The 22,718-nt window shown below is 37.2% G+C and overlaps 1 protein-coding gene across 1 annotated transcript in view; it reads left to right on the top strand.

Moving 5' to 3' along the window:
• adcy9b (adenylate cyclase 9b) overlaps positions 1-22,718 on the top strand; it is a 66,881-nt gene that overhangs the window by 40,645 nt on the left and 3,518 nt on the right. The window contains exons 2-8 of the mRNA XM_077213735.1: positions 7,080-7,249; positions 11,161-11,256; positions 12,842-13,083; positions 16,200-16,302; positions 16,560-16,768; positions 18,351-18,510; positions 20,085-20,227. Of these exons, the coding sequence (XP_077069850.1) occupies positions 7,080-7,249; positions 11,161-11,256; positions 12,842-13,083; positions 16,200-16,302; positions 16,560-16,768; positions 18,351-18,510; positions 20,085-20,227 (1,123 nt within the window). The remainder of the gene's footprint in view (positions 1-7,079; positions 7,250-11,160; positions 11,257-12,841; positions 13,084-16,199; positions 16,303-16,559; positions 16,769-18,350; positions 18,511-20,084; positions 20,228-22,718) is intronic.

The following is a 22,718-nucleotide window of genomic DNA, read 5'->3' on the forward strand; positions in this document are numbered from 1 at the left end:
CAGTACTATGACACAGTCTAAATCCTAACTGGAAATCCTTGCAGATGCAATTTCTTTCTAAGTAGGAACCTAGTTGTGAGGATACTGCCTTTTCTAATTTCTTTGACAGAAAAGGTTGATTCGAGATTAGGTAATTGACTAATTCTCTAGGTTAAGTTTTTCTTATAAGTTAAGAACCAGACCATTTAGCTCTATAAGGTGTGTAACATACTATGTCCCCCCATTTTCCAGATTGTTTTTACATCCCCGGTTGAGTGTTAATATAGTAATCATTATAGATTAAATGAAGTATATTGCACCACATTTTTATTATCATTAAAGATCAAAGAATCATTACCTTTGCCTTCATGCTTCATGTCATGCTGCCTGTAATTTGCTGAACGATTTTACTGTTAATCAGTATATTGAATCAGTACATTGTGCAGCCCTTCTGTATTCAGTACTTATGGACTCCCATTGTGAGCACCTGCTGTCAGGCATATGCAGTAAAAGCACTTGATGGCCCTCGTTTCTGTTTCTCCTCTTGCTCTGAGATTAAGCTCTTTTATTGAGCTAGGTGTGAATTGACTGTCTTGTCGGCTCAGGGTTTGGAGTACGTCTGGAGATGTGACCCACTTGTCTTCTCTGCTCTGACTGTTTTAATTATGTGCCAGTTTTTTTTGTGGGAGGTGAGGCTTTATTGTCTGTTAATTACATTGAAGATGGATCTTATATGTTCCTCACACTCATAATTGCTTTTTTATCCTACGTTCATGCTTGAGTGGCAGGGTATAAATTATAGAGCTGATGGAGTAAATCTCAGGAAGAAATGTCCAGGTCATTTTTCGCCCCATACTTTAATTGCGTTAAGAAAATGAAGCCTATTTTTTATTGTTTTGTATAGTGATTATAGAAAATGTTTTTATGGCAAAAAACGGCTCAGACATTTCTTGACAGCTTCAAGAGAGTCTCATGCATGTTTAAGATGTGTGTGTGCTTCTGCTAGTGTGACGGAAGCTCTGGCCTTGTCAATCATTCAAAGTCAAGCATTTCTTTGTAGCTTATACACAGCAGTGTGATCCTGAGAGAAGAGGAAAGCTGCTCACAGTTCCTGTGGTTTTGATCGCTTTGGTGAAAAAACGACACATTAGTGGTTCTTAGTGTTTTTCTGATCTTTGACCTTTTTTAAAATAGCCTCTGTATATGACAAACGCTCAAAGTATCTAAGATACTGAGCGACTGAAAGTTAATGCTTGGTTTGACATTTTTCCAAAGATAAATTTTTCCGTACAGAATATATATATATACACTCACCTAAAGGATTATTAGGAACACCATACTAATACTGTGTTCGACCCCTTTTCGCCTTTAGAACTGCGTTAATTCTACGTGGCATTGATTCAACAAGGTGCTGAAAGCATTCTTTAGAAATGTTGGCCCATATTGATAGGATAGCATCTTGCAGTTGATGGAGATTTGTGGGACGCACATCCAGGGCACGAAGTTCCCGTTCCACCACATCCCAAAGATGCTCTATTGGGTTTAGATCTGGTGACTGTGGGGGCCATTTTAGTACAGTGAACTCATTGTCATGTTCAAGAAACCAATTTGAAATGATTCGAGCTTTGTGACATGGTGCATTATCCTGCTGGAAGTAGCCATCAGAGGATGGCCATAAAGGGATGGACATGGTCAGAAGGGGCCTAAAGTGTGCCAAGAAAACATCCCACACCATTACACCACCACCACCACCACCAGCCTGCACAGTGGTAACAAGGCATGATGGATCCATGTTCTCATTCTGTTTACGCCAAATTCTGACTCTGAGAATCGAGACTCATTGGCAACATTTTTCCAGTCTTCAACTGTCCAATTTTGGTAAACTCTTGCAAATTATAGCCTCTTTTTCCTATTTGTAGTGGAGATGAATGGTACCCAGTGGGGTCTTCTGCTGTTGTAGCCCATCCGCCTCAAGGTTGTGCGTGTTGTGGTTTCACAAATGCTTTGCTGCATACCTCGGTTGTAACGAGTGGTTATTTCAGTCAAAGTTGCTCTTCTATCAGCTTGAATCAGTCGGGCTCTGACCTCTAGCATCAACAAGGCATTTTCGCCCACAGGACTGTCGCATACTGGATGTTTTTCCCTTTTCACACTATTCTTTGTAAACCCTAGAAATGGTTGTGCGTGAAAATCCAAGTAACTGAGCAGATTGTGAAATACTCAGACCGGCCCGTCTGGCACCAACAACCATGCCACGCTCAAAATTGCTCAAATAACCTTTCTTTCCCATTCTGACATTCAGTTTGGAGTTCAGGAGATTGTCTTGACCAGGACCACACCCCTAAATGCATTGAAGCAATTGCCATGTGATTGGTTGATTAGATAATTAAATTAATGAGAATTTGAACAGGTGTTCCTAATAATCCTTTAGGTGAGTGTATATACAGTACACACACACACACCACACACATACATATATAAATATATATAATATATAAATGTGTGTGTGTGTGTGTGTGTGTGTGTGTGTGTGTGTGTGTGTGTGTGTGTGTGTGTGTGTGTGTGTGTGTGTGTGTGTGTGTGTATATCAGGCTTATTCTATAAATGATATTAGTTTGTAGTTTGAACTACTTGTACAGATTACATTAACAGGAAATATTTCCCCCAGCAACGAATGTTAAAAGCTCTAGTCACAGAACAAATAATTAAGTTTGATTTATTGTAATTGTAATTTTGTGGAACATGATAGAACATGACTCCATTTCCCAGAATTACTTTAGTAAATCTTTAGAAAAAAAACAACAATTTGAGGTGGACATTTCCAATTCTGAAATTATGAATTTTGCACAAGCCTGATATACACACACACACACACACACACACACACACACACACACACACACACACACACACACACACACACACACACACACACACACACACACAAACACAAACACACACACACACACACACACACAAGATGGATCTTATGTGTGTGTGTGTGTGTGTGTGTTTGTGTTTGTGTGTGTATATATATATATATATAAGTGTGTGTGTGTGTGTGTGTGTGTGTGTGTGTGTGTGTGTGTGTGTGTGTGTGTGTGTGTGTGTGTGTGTGTGTGTGTGTGTGTATATCAGGCTTGTGCAAAATTCAGAATTTCAGAATTGGAAATGTCCACCTCAAATTGTTGTTTTTTTTCTAAAGATTTACTAAAGTAATTCTGGGAAATGGAGTCATGTTCTATCATGTTCCACAAAATTACAATTACAATAAATCAAACTTAATTATTTGTTCTGTGACAAGAGCTTTTAACATTCGTTGCTGGGGGAAATATTTCCTGTTAATGTAATCTGTACAAGTAGTTCAAACTACAAACTAATATAATTTATAGAATATGTAATGCAATCATATCTGACATATACTGTAAAGCTTCATTGTTAAACACTTCACTTAAAATATCTATATGAATTTCTTACAATTTGTTTTGAATTGCAATTCTGCTTCCTTTAATTCAAATTCGGATTGTAATTCTAGATCCTGTTTTTGACATCAATTCAAATTCAGTTCAAAATCAAGAATTGAATTGGAATTCAGGAGTCATTCTCAATTCAATTCTTAATTGTGCACAAGCCTGATATATATGTATATAATCCCCCCCCTAAAATAATCATATTTTGTTGCTTAGCAGCCTGAAATGAAGACGGACACAGTTTTTGTTTTATCCAGCTGTATTTACTCAGTGCAACTTATAACATCCAAGTGAAATATAACACCAACATGTCAAAAAAACAACAACAAAAAAACAGAATAACAGAGTTGGAAAAAGCATCACCCCCATGTGTCAGTATTTTGTTGAACCACCTTTTGCTTTCTTGCACCTTTTAATTACAGTCTTTAAGGCCCGTTCACACCAAGTGATAAAGATATAGTTCTAAAAATCGTTCTCAATATTAAAGAATAGCAGAGTTCACACCACAGCTATATAATGGCACAGAGAAACGATATCGTTGTACTCCCTTTTAGAACATTTTTATCCAGCCGATGAACAATAAAAACAATGACAGCCATCCAGAATCCATCCATTAAAGTGTCAGACAAGCATGGGCTTAGACTAAACAGAACGATATTGTCCACTTTTGTGTACACTTTCTTTATAGTTATTGTCCTTGGTGTGAACGAGCCTTGTCTGTTGGGATATGTCTCTACTAACTTTGCTCATCTAGACTTTGCAATATTTGCCCACTCAGTTACATTTGATGGTGACCGTTTGTGGACTGCAGTCTTCAAGTCATTCCACAGATTTTCAATGGGGTTCAAGTCTGGCCATGCAAGGACATTCACCTTTTTCTCCTTCAACCACTGTGTGCTCAGTTTTGCTGTGTGCTTTGGGTCATTGTCATGTTGGAAGGTAAACCACCTTCCCATTGACAACTTTCTGGCAGAGGGGATTTTCATTTATCCTGACAAGTTCTCCAGTGAAACACCCACATAACAGCATATTACCACCTCCATGCTTTACTGCAGGAATGGTGTTATTTGGATGGTGAGCTGTATTGGATTTGTGCCAGACATATTGTTTAGCGTTGAGGCCAAATAATTCAATTTTAGTCTCATCTGACCACAACTTTGTCCTCTGCTGACACCTTTTTCCATGTGGCCTCAGAATCAATGGCCTCTGTTTTGGCAAAGCTCAGTCGTGACTGGATGTGACCTTTCTTGAGGAGTGGCTTTTTTCTTGCAACCTTCACAGACAAGCCACATTTGTGGAGAATTTGTGATATTGTTGTCACATTATGACCACTCTTTGTCATAAATTCCTGCAACTGCTTCAGAATTGCTTTAGGCCTCTTGGTAGCCTCTCTGGCCAGTTTCCTCCTGGCTCTCTCATCCAGGGACATCAAGGACTGAAATGCTCCAGGAAAGCTCTTTTCATGCTGAGCTCATCAAAATGACCACAGCTGATCACAGTTGAAAGTCATATGGCTGTGTTTGCCATTGAGAAGGTGATTAGCTACAACTGATTTAGGAGGGGGTTGTTCCTTTTTCCAACTCATTGATTCTGTTTTTTAATTATTATTATTTTTTAATTAGCATGGGTTTATTTTTTACATTTATCATGGGTAATGTAATTTTTCCAGCATTAATTCTGCTGTTAAACATGATTATTTTAAAAGTAGCAATAATGTAGGCTAATGGCTTCAACAGAAGCAAATACTATCGATTAACACACTTATAGCTAACAGTATGGCCGTCTTTAATCGTTTATAAGTTAAGAACCCGACTGTTTCACTCTATATGTCCCCCTCATTTTCCATGTTTTTACACCCCCGGTTGAGTTAATATAGTAATCATCCCTCGGTTTCATAGACAAGGCTTAAGCTTAGTCCCAAACTAAACTGCATGTTTGAACTCTCCGAGAGCAACTTGCACTGACATATCTTACAATATATCAATGCCAATGTTTTGCCTCAAGATTCACACCAGTTAAGGTTTTTTTTTTCTAAGGCATGTTCATAAAAGCTACTTAAATGTACTAACTGAACTAAGGCCTAATCCTGGGTTAATCTAAGCCCTGTCTGTGAAACCAGGCCATAATAGATTAAAGTAAGTATTTTGCACCACATTGTTTATGGCCATTATCAGATCAATGAACCTTTGCCTTTATGCTTTATGCCTTTTTGCTGAATTATGGGATTTTACTGTTAATCAGTATATTGTATCAGTAAATTGTGAAGCCCATCTATTTTGGAAAAGTAACACTATTATAATGTATCTAAAAATCCATATTTTCCTCCCAGGTTTTTTATTCCAGGTCATCATCTTGGTGAAGTGGCTAAACAGAAATCCCTGTTTTTGAACCTCATTAAATATTCATGAAGTTTTTATAACATTTTATGCCAGGCCCCATATGGAGCCACACAGTGACTTTTATGCCAGATCTGTTCATCCACGCCAGCTCATGTATCTCCTGCCAGGCAGAACGCCTCTGTCCGCTGACAGGTGCATTACGTGCCTGAGGAAGGGAACACAGACGCTTAGTCGAAACATTGATATCGGCCCAGATGTTTTTAGTTGCTCTGCTGTCAGCCGAAGCTATCTGGCAGTATTTTAGTGTAAAGTGACTCTTTTAGTTGTGGCTATAAAACACTTGACCTCTCACAGTCGATGTTTCTCATATATTCCTCCACCATCAAGCTTCCATGTGGATTTTATTTGTATCTCCAGCTTCTTTCAGAAATTTGATTAATATTTTTATTTTAGGCGCGTTGCATGACTCTCAAGAACACCTTACAATCAACATTAAATAACAAATGATCTTCATTACAACCTGGACACACTGGATACAAAAACAATCACATGCCTTCATTAGGTGTTTGTGTTTCACTGAGGGACTATGAGGATGTGTCATCATTGCAGCGCCTGTAGATTGATTTTACCTTCTCAGTCGATTCGAATGTCTGATTGCTTCAGAGTCAGACTGATGAATGGAGAATTCAACATAAATTATAACTGAAAATAATGCCTTCTTTATTTACCCTAATGAAAACAGCATAAGGTACTATTAGATGCCATTCTGGTTTGAAATGGTCAAGGTGGTCTGGTTAGCTGGTTTTAGTGTGGTATTTGACCAGCTTTTTAACCAAGTCTTTGTTGTACTGACCTCGTATTTCCATACCAAATCATGTGGTGTTTGTGTTGGCTGTATTTCATCAAGCTCAACTATTTAACCATATAAATGGGCATTTAACCCAATAAATTGTTATTGTTTAAAAAAAAGTGTTTTATTTTATTTTGTTTTTATTTTATTATTTATTTTATTTTATTTTGAAAAAATATATAGAAAAATAAATCATACATATATATTGCAATCTGGAAATGTAGTCTGTGTCGTGACAAAAAGTGGACAGTGTGCACTTGAAAGAAGCTACTGTGTGTTGCTGTAAGTATCTCTCTTCACACACCATGTGTTTGCTCTGAATTGATTGATGAATCAATTTGAGTGCTGTCAACACAGGTCAGTGTACTATGAACCAAAGTGATATGGACAAACACTCCTGGGACTTGATGGTCGCTGTGTGTGTGTGTGTGTCCTCTACAGGTCTGAAGACGTTTCTGATATCCGGGAGGAAGGTGAAGCACACGCAGTGGAGCTGTCCTCCGTCTGCTCTGGTGAAGAGTGAGCTCAGAAAGTCTCTCAGCGTCACGTCCTTCAGTCCTGACGTCACATCCTCAGCCTGCGCTGTGACCCCGGGCCCGGACACAGCTACGGTCAGTGGGACAGACAGGCACTCAGTTAGGCCACTTACACCAACGTTCTTGATCCTACACAATTATAAGTGATGTTTTAATGTGCAACCTCATAATCACGTCGCAGCTCATTGATTTAGTCCCCACTGTCAATGACAATATTCAGCGCCCCCCCAAGATATTTATGGTACTTCTGCTGTAATGAGTAAACTTTTTTTATTTACAGAAAACTGGAGGAAATATATTAAAGTTATGACATAATAATTATTTATTATACTTTTAATTTATTAAATTAAATTTGGTATTAGTACCAATTTAATATGGTACAGAGTTAATTAAATAAAATAAAACAAGAAACACCATTTTAGTTTCTTTTAATAATTGTTTTGTCTTTTTTTTTTAAGCCATCTAGAGGTCTCTTGGATTTTTTCTGAGGCCTCTAATGGACTTCGGGCCCCTGGTTGAGAACCACTGATTTAGTTTATAGTGACCATTGGTAGTGTCTAATTGTCTGTTCACGATACATTGAGTAGGCAACTAGAGAGCTGATGGTAATCTAAGTTAATAAATACAGTCCTGGGGCCTGATGTATAAACGTTGCGTTTACGCACAAAATGGGCATAGAAATATGCGTACACATTTTTCCACGCACATATCGGGATTTATAAAAAATAAACCTGGCGTAAATAAGTGCGCACCGTAAGGATGCTCTTGACCGTGCGTACGCACTCTTTTAGAAGAGTATGTGTTTTGGCGACACCGATGGTGAGCTGGAGTTAAATGTCTTTTTGGTCACTTTTAGACAGAAAATCTAAAGAAAATTATGCATATATAGAAAGATAATACAAATATAATTTCACAAACCAAGCCTATCACATGAAGCAAACATCCATCCCTTCTTAAATGTCCGTGCCAGCGAGCGCGTTTGGCTGTTTAGTGAAACTGACGCATAGCATAACGCATCTAAAACCGTAAATCTCCATTATAAGTCCTAATCATAAATACAGTGCATGTTCACAATAACAGTTTAAATAAATAAAACAATGATTTAAACTTTGTTTTACTTCTGTTGTAAAGATTTAGATTAAATATGCCATTCTGATTAATGTGGTTAAAGACTTAAATTACATGAAATCATTACTGAGAAGTTACAACATTTATTATATTCAATAAATAGAAATATTTGTTGTGGATGCAATACTTTCGAACACCTTTCCTCTTGCATGCTGTGTTTTAATGTTTTAACTAAAGAGATAATTGCTTATCATGATAATAGCAGATTGTCTGAGAAAATGGTTTCGTGCAAATAATGCACAACAAGGTCTATCTGTTTCCATTAAAAACATAAATCAATTAAAAATACTCTTTGGCCAGTGGAAAAGATTAGAAAAACTTTCTCCGAAATGTATTCTATACTATTTGATTTATTTATTCAAAAACAAGGCAAGGATAGGCTAATAGTTTTTATTAATGTAACTAATGTGACAGCACATCCGCATTTCATATTTTCCTAATGTTTGTACCGTTAAACATGTCATCACGTGGATGAATAATCATATGCAAATGATATGCAAATGAGGATATGCATAATAAAACTAGGCGTTGTAAGCTCCATATATGGTTGTTTCGGGGAGGAGACGCATTTGCGGACAATCTTCCGCTAACTGGGATTTATAAAGTGAATTCTGCGCAGGTTCTGGCGTACGCACGGTTTTATAAGTCTGAATATTTTTTTGCGTACGACATTTTTAGCTCTCTGGCGCACGTACACTTTTAGTAAGGATCCTACGCACAGTTTTATAAATGAGGCCCCTGGTCAGAATTATTTGCCGGCTTGGTAAATACTATCAAAGATGGCTGTAAAAAATAATCTGCATTGTTAATCCTTTTGATATTTTATTTAAAAAAAATTCAATATCTAACCTTTTATTGAAGTAAAAGAATTGAAAGTGGGGGGAAAATCACATTATGAAATAAATGTTTTTCTCCAAAACACATTGGGAACAATTATTTGCCCCCTTTTATTAAATACTTTTTGCAACCTCTTTTTTCCAAGATAACAGCTTTACAGATTTAACACAGTCTACAGCAGAGTATTTCATTTTACACATGGGTACTTTTTTATCCCTGTATGAACCAAACCCATATTAAGTGTTTGCTGCCAAAAAGCTCTTTTTTTTGTTTGTTTAATCTGTCTGGATAAAAAAGTACCCCATGTGTAAAATGAAATACTCTGCTTTATCTTTAATGCTGTGGGCCTAATTTTCTGCCAGAGGTCCTGGACTTCTTGTTCACATTCATGGCGTCATGGATTCGATCAAATACCAACAGATAAAAAAATCAAAACCTGACAGCCTCTGCTAGAAATCTTATAACGGGCCGTGTTCGGATCTTCCAAGAGGACAGTGATCCAAAAACAAACATCAAAATCAAAACAAAAATGGGTCACTGAGCACAAAACCAAGCTTCTGCAATGACCGTCCCAGTCCCCTAAACTGAACCCTATAGAAGATGAGTGTGCTGAACTGAAGAGAAGCACTGACATGAACTTGTGAATCTGCAGGATCTGGAGAGATTCTGTATGGAGGAATGATCTCTGATCTCGTCAGTTGTTCTTCAAACTCATCAGACATTATAGAGAAAACTCAGAGCTGTTATCTTGGCAAAAGGAGGTTGCAAAAAGTATTTAATAAAAGGGGGCAAATAATTGTTCCCAACGTGTTTATTTGGATTAACAATGCAGATTTTTTTTTTACAGGCATCTTTGATCATATTTACCAAGGGGGCAAATAATTCTGACCAGCACTGTATGTACATCCAAAATTGTTTTCTGATTATATTATTACAAATCTTTGAATATTGGAGTCAGATTGTCAGGTGTTTTTATTGGGTTTCATTTTATGTTAATGCACAATGTCTCAACGCATGCTGCTTTCTCTCAAGTGTTCTCCGAACAGCATTATTCCAATCACTGATGAAAAGTCTCTATTGGAAACATGCTGATGCATTGTGTGAAACACTGCAGTGATTTAGGCCATGAGGGATCGTAATGAGCACGTCAATAAGTGAGCGTGGTCAGACGAGCACCGGTGCGAGATCATAATGCGCCTGTGTGCAATGCATCCACCTCCCCTTTTAAATTTGATCGATCAATCACATGCACAATGCATTCATCCAAGCAACCTTTCAGAGGACGCCACCCAGCAGCCTTTGCAAGAGATACTCTCGTCATTGCACTTTAATACTAATGGGACCTTCGGTTGCGAGGGCAGGAGAACCGCTGCTCTCTCCTCCCGTGCAAGAGTCCATCTGTAGTAATTATTCATCTCCAAGGACAAACATTGCTGATTTTTAATCCCCTGCATATTCAAACGGCAAATGTTAAATGGCAGATGCAACATGATTTTTGAGCTGCCATCACTACTACTGACTTCTGACTACTGATATTTATATGCATGAAAGTAGTCAGTTATAATGTTTATAAAGATCTCATTGATTAACTTTACAAGCTTTCAGAATTTCCATATAAATATAAGCAGATGCACCAAATTGCATATTGTTGCTCAGTTTGGGCCTCTGAACAATCTTCAGGTGTTTTTTCTTCTGAAGTTTGAGCTCTATATTCTCAATAGCCTACCATATGAGCCATACAAGCCTGATGCATTAGAAAGGATACTCGACATTTCATGTTAATATTTAATTACAGTTAGTATTTTGTCTAAATGACTATTTTATCTTTACAGGGTTAAACACCTCTCAGTGCCATAGCAATCACTTAGCAATGTGCTAATAACAAGCGACACACTAGCATTGTGAAAAAAGATCCCGTTCTTTCCATGTGGAGTCTTGTGGAGTCTTGTTTCTAAGTTTAGTTTTTTATTGACTTGAACAGGAAGTGAAGTGTCGGTCATGTTTTGCTTTCTCTCCCTCAGTCTGCCTGTCCCTCGTGTAGCGTTTTAGCTTCTGAAGACGGGTCACTTCACAGCAACCGCTGCACAGATCCTGACCACAAAACCATCAACAAAAAGGTGTGTGTGTGTCTTGCATCTGATCTTGGTAGAATCTGAAGTAGAATGTAAAAATCCCCAATATTTCAGGTTTTGTTATGCCTATAAAACTGCATCGCTTGGTGCAACTTAGAATATACAATGGAGTTTCAATAAATAATGTAACAAGACCTTTTATATAGGAAAAATAGCCATTTGATTAAAATGACCTGCTAGCTTAGATTAGCTAGATTAGCAATGCTTCATTGAAGGCTGCATGAAAGCGCCACCTATTGGTTATAATAATAATTTAAAAAAATAATTGTAATATGTGGATTTGCTGCTCAAGAAACATTTCTTATTAATATCAGTGTTAAAAACTGTAGTGCTGCTTCATATTTTTGTGGAAACCGTGATACATTTTTCAGGATTCTTTTATGAATAGAAAGTTTAAAAGAACAGCATTAATCTCAAATATAAATCTTTTGTAAGGTTATAAATGTCTTTGATGTCACTTTTGTTTTATTTAATGCATCCTTTGATTAATATCTTACTGACCCCAAACTTTTGAATGGTAGTTTACCTCATAAATGTATTTCATATCTTTTCGTTTATTAGTAACAATTACTGTTGAGAATAATGAAAATAACAAAAAATGAATCAATCAATCAGTAAAAGGAAAACATCTGGACACAGTAATGAGAATTACATGAATGAGAATGTGCTTAACTGTCATGAAAATAGTGCCTTTATTTCTTTTAAATTAAAATTTTTTTTGGATAAAGTGTGGCCTGGTAATGTGTGATATAATATAATGTGATATAATTGATATATATCATTTTATGTGATCACTCATAAAGTTTGCATTTGTATTGCCAGGTTGTGCATAATATTGGTTACGCCATAACCATAAATGTGCATAAATTAGAGGTCTTATTGAAATATTTAAGATTGTCTTATTTATTGAAATGCTCTCTTGTTAAAGAGAACCGTTTTTACAAGTTTACCTTTCTTTAGTGTGTAATGTTGCTGTTTGAGCATGATAAAGGTCTGTAAAGTTACATAGCACAAAGTCACTCCAGAGGGAGTTATTCTCTATATCAATAACACTGTTTCTGAACTCCCTGAAACACCTCCATTGTAGTCTTGAGTTTCCTCCAGGAATGAACACGTCACAATATTCCTCATTTAAATAATTCCTGGACAAGGCATACGCAAAATAAAGGAGCGAGGATGAGTTTGTTAGGAGTGTGTTGAAACTCACGGTTATGATAAGGGACGTGACATTCCTGAAACAGGCTCGAAGCAGTTGACCAATCACAACACGCTGGTCCAACTGACCAATCAGAGCACACTGAGCTTTTCAGAGGGAGGGGCTTCATAGAGACAGGAACTAAACAGAGCGTTACTGACAGACTGGGAAGAGAGGTGCTGCAACAATGTGAAATATGTGAAAAATAATGTGTTTTTGAACAGTCAAGCATGAAAAACTAGTCTAGTACTATTCTAGTATGTTCTACTATTCTAGTAGAACACAAAAACAAAATCAAGACTTTGAAAAAAAGCATAATAGGTCCTCTTTGACAACATTATGCTGCGATTCTTTCATTATTTGTGTCTTCTTTAGGGACCTCAAGGCAGGAGTCCCAAGACCCTTAATGGCCTGTTAAGTCCTCATCTGGAGCAGCCCCTGACCCACAGCCAGACGTCCCTGTGTGAGATGCTGCAGGAGAAGGAGAAGAAGTGGCCTGGAGTAGGAGGCATCAGCTGCATGGGAACGATGGACCACTCCGCCCTCATCCCACTGCGCTCCAAAAACTTCCGGGAGAGAAGCGACGCTCACTTTGTGGACGTGATAAAGGAGGACAGGTAGGGAACGACAGCAGTGACGACGAGGCCCGCTGGGAAAAAAAATGTCAGACAAGATGGAGCGTTATTGTTTAACCGGCACCAGTGGAGGTCATGCTGTTCCCAGAGGGACACTTGATGCGCTTTGATGTAGTGTGCTGTGATGTACTGTGTGTGTCCTCCGATCCCGGACAGTTCATTTTTCTTGTCTTCCTCTATAAATGCTAACAATGTACTAAATAGTTACATATAGTATTTTAGTGCAAAATTAGTAACTATTGTAATCCAGTTTATCTAGGTGCTATATGCGCTGATGTAGCTCTGTTAAAGTTGCACTAAATCTGATTTTTCAGATATTACCTTTCGTGTATTGTGCAATACACCATAGCTGTTTGTGAATGTAAAAGGTCAGATAAATGGAGTAATTGTCTCCTAAAAGAAAGAACCTGAAACGAGTTGTCAGAAATTCTAGTCTCATGTCCTGCACAAACTTACGTATCTTTGTAATAAATATGCGTAATGCCAGCCTATAGTCTTCATTGGCTGCCCGCAAACAGCTATGCCATCATTACCTTCATATTTGTATCAAGAGCTGAGAAAGCCGCTGGAGCTGAAATTCAGATTGGCTAATGGGCATTTGGTTTCAGACATGCTCACAAGAAACTTGACCTTCTGAAAAATCAGCGCAGAGTAAACCAATCACAACAGACTGGATCATCTGACCAATCAGAGCAGTGTAGACCAATCACAACAGACTGGATCATCTGACCAATACGAGCAGTGTAGACCAATCACAACAGACTGGATCATCTGACCAATCAGAGCAGTGAAAAACCAACCACAGCAGACTGGATCATCTGACCAATCAGAGCAGTGTAGACCAATCACAACAGACTGGATCATCTGACCAATCAGAGCAGTGTAGACCAATCACATCAGACTGGATCATCTGACCAATCAGAGCAGTGTAGACCAATCACAACAGACTGGATCATCTGACCAATCAGAGAGGTGTAGACTAATCACAACAAACTGGATCATCTGAGCAAACAGAGAGGTGTAGACTAATCACAACAAACTGGATCATCTGACCAATCAGATTGTTAGAATCACAATGCGCTTGTTAGAATCACAAATGATTTACTTTTAGCTTCGGACCAAGGCTGTATCTCAGTACTAGTTTTACTTGATCTTAGTGCTGCGTTCGATACTATAGATCACACAATACTCTTAGATCGACTACAAAATTACACTGGTGTTCAAGGACAAGCATTAAGCTGGTTCAGGTCATACTTATCTGACCGCTACCATTTCGTCTACTTAAATGGAGAAAAATCGATTATAACTTCGGCAAACTATGGAGTGCCGCAGGGATCTGTGTTAGGCCCTTTATTATTCTCAATATATATGCTGCCACTTGGTAATATTCTAAGGAAACATGGAATTAGTTTCCATTGTTATGCTGATGACACTCAAATATATATTTCCTCACGGCCAGATGAATACGCTAAATTATCCAAATTGACAGATTGTGTTAAAGATATAAAAGATTGGATGACGCATAATTTTCTTTTATTAAATCCAGACAAGACAGAGGTAATACTTATCGGTTCTAAAAACCGTCCACAAAACCTTTCACAGCACGACTTTAACATAGTAGGATGCCCTGTTACTCTATCCGCTACAGTAAAAGACCTGGGTGTTACATTAGACTGCAACTTGTCTTTTGAAAAGCATATTTCATATGTTACAAAAACAGCCTTTTTCCACCTTAGAAACATTGCTAAGCTACGTAATATGCTATCAGTCTCTGATGCAGAAAAGTTAGTTCATGCATTCATGACCTCGAGACTAGATTACTGTAATGCTTTATTAGCTGGTTGTCCTGCATCTTCAATAAACAAGCTACAGTTAGTCCAAAATGCAGCCGCTAGAGTTCTTACTAGATTAAGAAAATATGATCATATAACACCGATTTTATCATCACTTCATTGGTTACCTATAAAGTTCCGTATTAATTACAAGGTATTGCTTTTGACTTATAAAGCTCTAAATGGTTTAGCTCCAGTCTATTTAACGGATCTTCTATCGCCTTACAATCCATCGCGCTCTTTAAGATCACTAGATTCGAGGTTTCTGGTCATTCCTAGGATATCCAGATCCACCAAAGGAGGCAGAGCATTTTCACATTTAGCTCCGAAGCTCTGGAATAGCCTTCCTGATATTGTTCGTTGCTCAGACTCGCTCTCCCAGTTTAAAACTAGACTGAAGACGCATCTATTTAGCCAGGCATTCATATAAATTTTTTATCTTACAGTTACTGTAAATTCGGCCTCTAGTTCATAAACGCCAGAGGAGAACTGGCCCCCGACTGAGCCTGGGTTCTCCCAAGGTTTTTTTTTTTCTCCATTGGGTCACCTGATGGGGTGTTAGGACACCATTAGGTCACTGGATGGAGTTTTTCGGTTCCTTGCCACTGTTGCCTTTGGCTTGCTCAGTTGGGGATATTCAAATTAATTAACCAATCATACCATTGATCAGCTCTACCAAACTTGGATGTCTTTTTTCCAGTAATAAACAAACATTAAGTTGTTTTGATTGATACTGTGAAGCAGCTTTGATACAATCTGTATTGTGAAAAGCGCTATATAAATATATTTGACTTGACTTGACTTGACTTGACCAATCTGAGTAGTGTAGACCAATCACAACAGACTGGGTCATCTGACCAATCAGAGAAGAGTAGACCAATCACAACAGACTGGGCTCTCTAAATATCTGGGTATGAATTTTTTTTAGGAGGTGCTCAAATTGACCCTAATTGGATTCACTGTAATTCACCAAAAACCACACTATGGGAAAAAAAAATCTGGTTAAAACAGCAAACTTTTATTTACTTATCATTTATACTTCTTATACATTCTTTTGATTATGGGTTGAAGTATAACCAGGATGTGTTTTCGTGTTATTCACTCATAAACAGCTCTGTACATATATCTGGGCTGATATAGCTCCGCACCATGTGAGCTCACTGCCTCATTTCTACGCAAACTTTCTGCATGCTTATAAGAAAAACAGATGCAGCGGATGAATTCCCTCCACAATCTAATATTGTTTTCTGTGCTTCGGCCTTGCAGTCTGATGAAAGATTACTTCTTCAAACCGCCCATCAACAAGTTGAGCCACACTTTCATAGACAGATCCCTGGAGTCGGCATACAGGACCAGCTACCAGGACGAGGTAAGACGATCCTTTCATTTATCCGTCGCTTTTCATGTTCTCACGATGTCACAATGTTCATAACTGTTTTTTTTTTACTCAGTCTGAGTCTGTGTTTTTTGCTAACTAAAAGAAACGGCATATTTTGTTGCGCTGTCTGTACTGCCCTCTGGTGGCCTGTCTTTTGAAATGCATGTAAAGTTATTATGAGATGTAAAGATTTACACAAAGATTTCAAAGGTCTCACTTATTTTATCGATCTTTCTGTTGATTGTCAGGTCAAGACACACGCTCCCGTCCAGACGTTTGCCAGTCCAACGTTCAGCTCATTCCTAGACATGCTTCTGTGCTGTTGTGTATTTCTGGCTCTCTCGTTGGCTTGCCTCCTTCGGCCGCTGGTTACCCAGAAGCCCCTGCCCACACCTGCCCTTATAGTGGCCGGAGTTGCAGCTGTGCTTGAATGTTTGGCTCTAGTGCTTGCTATACGGTGAGTGTGAAGTTATCAGTTAGTCATCCTCATGTCTTTCCAAACCATTGGAATTCATTGGTTTTTTTTAAAGAAACATAAAAAAGTAAATATTTTCTGAATGTTTTGTTTGTTTGTTTACATGCAATGACATTGGCAATGGGTATGTCAGCTATTGAACCCAAGAAAGGCCTTTTTAACTTGCTGTATATTCCAGGTCCTCCGAATCTCATTCACACTTGTGAATGATCAAATATGGCGCAACACATCATTTCTATTTTTGAAGAAAATACATTTTTCAGGTTTGGAATGACATGAGGGTGAATAAACGATACTAGACATTTCATGTGTGGATGAACTATCTTATTTAAACTTGCCTGTGTGGATGAGGCCAACGGTTTTGAAAAGAAGGTTTTACTTGCTCTAAATATTCCTGAATTATCTTTTTTAATGCATTTCAGAAATGCCTCTAATGCTTGTGATCTGTCAGGTATTTTCAACAAGAATTTCAAGGCTTTAATAATGAACAAATTCTAGAAATATCGCTCCTGTCACAGAATTGGACTGAGGTGAACATATTATAAAATAATATATGTGGTTAAATAGTGTTGAGGAATGACACTTTCAGGCTCTGTTTTAACCAGCTTGCGGCTGGATATGTTCCAGGCTCATACAAAGCCATGTTTCATAATCAAATTTAAGATTTTTATCATCCTTTGTAGCTAAAATTACATTTTTTAAATGATGTCACCTTAATGGCGTGGCAGTAGTTTTTATGAATATCTCTCGTTGCAATGAGATTAAATGCAGATAATTGTTTTACTGCCTGGAAATTGTGGCGTGATTTGATTTTACTGTCTGATAGAAATGTCAAAATCAATTATGTGCTTTTTACAGCCAATACATTTTTGGTCTACTGGTCTACTTTTTCTTTTTCTTTTTTTCTCTCCATTGTCTGTATGATGCACTCATAGTATAGACATTATTCCTATGTTTTTTGCTACATCAGTGTGATTTTAGTATCTTTGAGATAATATTATAGTTTTTATTAATATTTCTTAATTCATATTTGTACATTTTATAATTTTGCTATTCAAATATTATTTAATTGATATTCTATTTTTTATCTTCTATTTTTATTAATATTTTATATTTTCTGTCTTCAGTTTAATTTTAGTTAAAGTTTTAGTACTTTTTTTGTATTTTTATTATTTTAGTAGTTTTTTTTAAACAAATATAAAAATGTCTGCAATTTATTTTTAATTTGTTTTAATTTGTTATTTAAGCACATTATGTTAAACTAAATAAGTTATTTTATTTTAAGTAACATGAAATCATTTTTTATATGGTTTTAGTTTTAGTTAACCCTGTCTGCTCTAACTAAGGTCCACTACCAAGAAAATGTCTGGCTTAAAAATTTGGGAGTATTTTCCATATTCCAGTATGACATTGGGATGTTTTTCCCTTTTGTTGTTCACAATAGACTTTTACTTCAGTCTTAAAACTGGACATGGGCAATAGCAGCATAAAGTACAATACACACTGCATTTGAATTGCACATACTGATACTGTACAGTCCTGATGAAGTGCATATCCTTCACAGAAGAGCCTTTTACCTGGACAGCGTTCTGAACTGCACCATGACCCTCCTGTGGGCCATTTCTGGCTGGGTTCCTCGTCACATGATCGGGGCGGTGCTGGTGTCTTTACCTGCCGTGGCTGTGTTCTCTCACATCACCTGCGATATGCATGACTCCATACAGGTAAACACCAGAGCAAAGACATTTTGGAGGCGTTTTCATTTATGTCACATTTATTTTTTTATAATATAAATTTATATTTATTTCAAATTAATGACATTTGTTTATCATTTTGAACATTTCCCTCACAAACAAGCAGAAAAATGATGGCAATAACATGGCACTCTCATATCTACCAAAGCTCTGCACACATTCATATTTGGAATTTTTTCATATTTCATACTAGAATTTTGAAACTCAGTCCTAATGCTGAGCATTGCAGCACATTTTCCTCCATCCATTTTCTGTCCATCTTTAAGTAGAATGAAAATATTTAAAAAATAATAAAATATCAATTAAAACTTACATAAATATTACTAAAATTGTAGTCACAGGTTTGAGTCAAACTTGAGGTTTTTTTCTTATCATACCAGTGAATCAAATCAAAAACATTCTTTACACATGTTAAAAATTTTGGGGTCAGTAAGATTGTGTGTGTGTGTGTGTGTGTGTGTGTGTGTGTGTGTGTGTGTGTGTGTGTGTGTGTGTGTGTGTGTGTGTGTGTGTGTGTGTGTGTGTGTGTATGTGTGTGTGTGTGTGAGTGTGTGTGTGTGTGTGAGAAGTTAATACTTTTATTCAGCAAAAGTGACAGTCAAGACATTTATAATGTTACAAAAGATTTCTATCTCAGATAAATGCTTTCTATTCATCAAAGAATCCTGAAAAAAATCATGTTTTCACCAAAATATGAAGCAGCAGAACTGTTTTCAACATTAATAATTATCAGAAATATTTCTTGAGCATCAAATCGTCCCGTCAGAATAATTTCTGAAGATGACACTGAAGACTAGAGTAATGATGCTGAAAATTCAACTTTGATCACAGCAATAAATTACATTTTACAATATATTCACATAGAAGTAATAACATTTCTTATACATTTTAATAATATTTTACAATATTACTGTTTTTACTGTATTTTTCATAAAAAAAATGCAGCCTTGGTGGGCAGAAGAGACTTGAAAATCTTTCCAACCCCAAACTTTTAAACGATTTACATTTACATTTATTAATTTAGCTGACGCTTTTATCCAAAGCGACTTACAATTGCTATATATGTCAGAGGTCGCACGCCTCTGGAGCAACTAGGGGTTAAGTGTCTTGCTCAGGGACACATTGGTGTCTCACAGTGGATTCGAACCCGGGTCTCTCACACCAAAGGCATGTGTCTTATCCACTGCGCCATCACCACCCCCAATAGTGTATAAAAAAATAAATAAATAAAAAACACACAAGAAACCATTTCATATACAGTAACTCCTTTTAGGAGTAGCAAAAACACATACAGCATAACGTCTTGCTAACACAATAAATGTGCATGCTGGGGTAAATGCTTTTAAGTGTGCACTCTAGTATGTTAGGTACTATTATGTACGTTTTATAGATATGTCTGGTGATGTTGTAAAATAGATGCAGTAATTGAAGCACATTTCTTCTGCTCTCAGTCAGGAAAGTGCATATTTCTGTAAACTACAATCCTGCACACACTCTGCTGCGAGCATGAGCATGTTTAATTCATGTCTAATTCTTTTCCCCAGTTCACCATGTTCACCTGCTGTGCTGTTATAATTGCCATCATCCAGTACTGCAATTTCTGTCAGCTGAGTTTCTGGATGCGTTCAAGCCTGGCGACGCTAGCGGGAATCACCTTTCTCAGTGTGCTCTGGAGCCCTCCTTGCAGGTTCAAACTATCACAAATACTCACATTATACACTGAACTGCGGCATGCTGGAAAAAAATCATAGTTTTCATGTGTATTTTTGACTTTTTTTTTGAAGAATGAGAATGCATTTTGTCATACTGCACTGGCAGGTTTTTCTTTTACCTTATTTTAAACAAAAAACACGTGTACAAATTTGCCAGTACAGTAAGCCAAAATGTTTAGTTATTTTAACTGGAAAACAAGACATTTAAAACTTTGTTACGTATACTATCATTCAAAAGTTTGGGGTCGGTAAAATTTGGCGTTAGCATTTATTTGATCAAAAATATAGTACAAGAGTAATATTGTGGAATATTATTATTATTTAAAATAACTTTTCTGTTGGAAGATATTGTAAAACGTAATTTATTCCTTTGATCAAAGCTGTATTCTCAGCATCATTACTCCAGTCTTCAGTGTCACGTGATCCTTCAGAAATCATTCTAATATGATGATTTGATGCCCAAGATGCATTTCTGATTATTGTTATCAATGTTGAGTTGAGTTTTTCTGCTTCATATTTTTTGTAAATCATGATAAAAAAAAAATTCCAGGATTCTTTAAGGCTTTTCACACTGCGATTAACCTCATCATTCTAAACACCGCTTTTAACCCTGGGTAAATAACGTTTTGTGGAAATTGCAGAAAATTGCAAGAGTCAACTTCTCACATTTAGCACACAAATGCGTGTTTCATTTATTTTTGTAGGCAAAACACTGAAAACCAAATGGCGCTGACCAGCATCTCACGTCATCACGCATACAGAACATTTAAAGGGACCACGATCCCTGCACAGTTTTGAGGAAAAACGCTAAGAACAAAGTACTGCATTTATCACCAACAACGTATAGAACTACAATTAACAACAAAGGTGAATTATGTATGTCACAGTCACTACAGTTTCACGCTTGTAATTTAAAAGCAGGGTTAGCATCTACACTGAACTGACTTCATCAGAAAAACAGCCGAAATGCATCATTTTTCTGTAATCACAGTAAAGCTGCTTTGAAACAATCTGTACTGTATACAAAGCTATATAAATAAAGGACACTTGACTTTTTACCCTGGGTTATGAAACCCTGCTCCCGACCACTGCACTGTTTTTGCACGGTTAACTTCGTACAAACGTGTGCAGTGTTATAATGTTACGACTAGATTCTTAGCAACCTAAACAATCGCGTGCCTCATATTCTCGTGCTTTGGACAGTCACGGAAACAGCACATTGTATAAACAGTCGGTTTAGTGTTTGATAGGAAAAATGTCAAGTGGCGAAAACAAACCATTTGATTCCTTTACAGTCCAAAAAGGCAATTCAGAAAAAATTTGAGAAAAAAAGTGTAATTTGAGGACATGCACTGCTAGAGACTTTATTTGAACAGGTTGCTTGCAGCGTTTGTCCAGTCACACTGACACTGACACTGTAAATATGCGAATAAGGACTTTAACCCGGGGTTTAGGAATGTACAGTGTGAAATGTCAGTTTATGAATACCCAAAATTCCTTTTTAGCCCCGGCTAAATTACGAGCAGTGTGAAACGTGAGGCATGATAATAACCCATAATACCTTTCACCCGGGGTTTAGAGTGACCCAGTGTAAGTGTAAAAAGCCCTTTTGATGAATAGAAAGTACAAAAGAACAGAATAAATTTGAATTAGAAATCTTTGTAACATTCTAAAGGCCAGATTTACTAACAGCTTGCGGCAGCGTAAACCCTCTTTTACTGTCAGGATTTACTAAAGACTAAGTGAAAAATTAGCACTGATAAGGCGTGGACAGGGTTATTTTTGCGGCTGAACTTATTTCTAGTTTCTGTTTCAGACACAAAATTTATGGGAGGAAAGTATTTAAATGATTCACGCAAGGTGATTTACTATGATTTGCGCTAGTCAATTTGCTGGTACTTGCGCCATTATTTACCACCTAAAAAAAGCATGTCTTAAACTAATTGACTAATTAAACTAATGCTAATTTGCGCTGCTCTTGCTAGATTGTGTTGGTCATTATGGAAATGATCCGACTACGTCTGTGTTCTTTAATTTGCATGTCGTCAGTAGATCACGCACAGAACTTTCCACTTCCATCAATGCTTTTATGGGATTGGGCTCTTAAGGTGATGATACACAGGGCAACTTTTTGAGCAATGTTGCTGGGCAATGTTGCTGTCAACGGGCAACCAGATGAGACACAGGGCCCACGACCGATCTAAATTATTCAGATAGAAATATATTACCCATTCTCAATGGGAAAGTGCCCAAAAAACAAGTGCCCAACAACATCGCTCAAAAAGTTGCCCTGTGTATCTTCACATTTACACTAATTTGCCCTGTTTTAGTGAATCTGGCCCGTAAGATATTTACTGTCACTTTTGATTAATTTACTGCATCCTTTCTGAATAAAAGTATTAATTCATAAAGGTTTGTGATTTATGGTGCTTTTGATTGGGCTTTCATAGATTAGTTGTGTTATTC

This window comes from Siphateles boraxobius, unplaced genomic scaffold, assembly GCF_051911475.1.
Source record: "Siphateles boraxobius isolate OS27281-9 unplaced genomic scaffold, OSU_SipBor_1 66, whole genome shotgun sequence".
Lineage (NCBI taxonomy): Eukaryota > Metazoa > Chordata > Actinopteri > Cypriniformes > Leuciscidae > Siphateles > Siphateles boraxobius.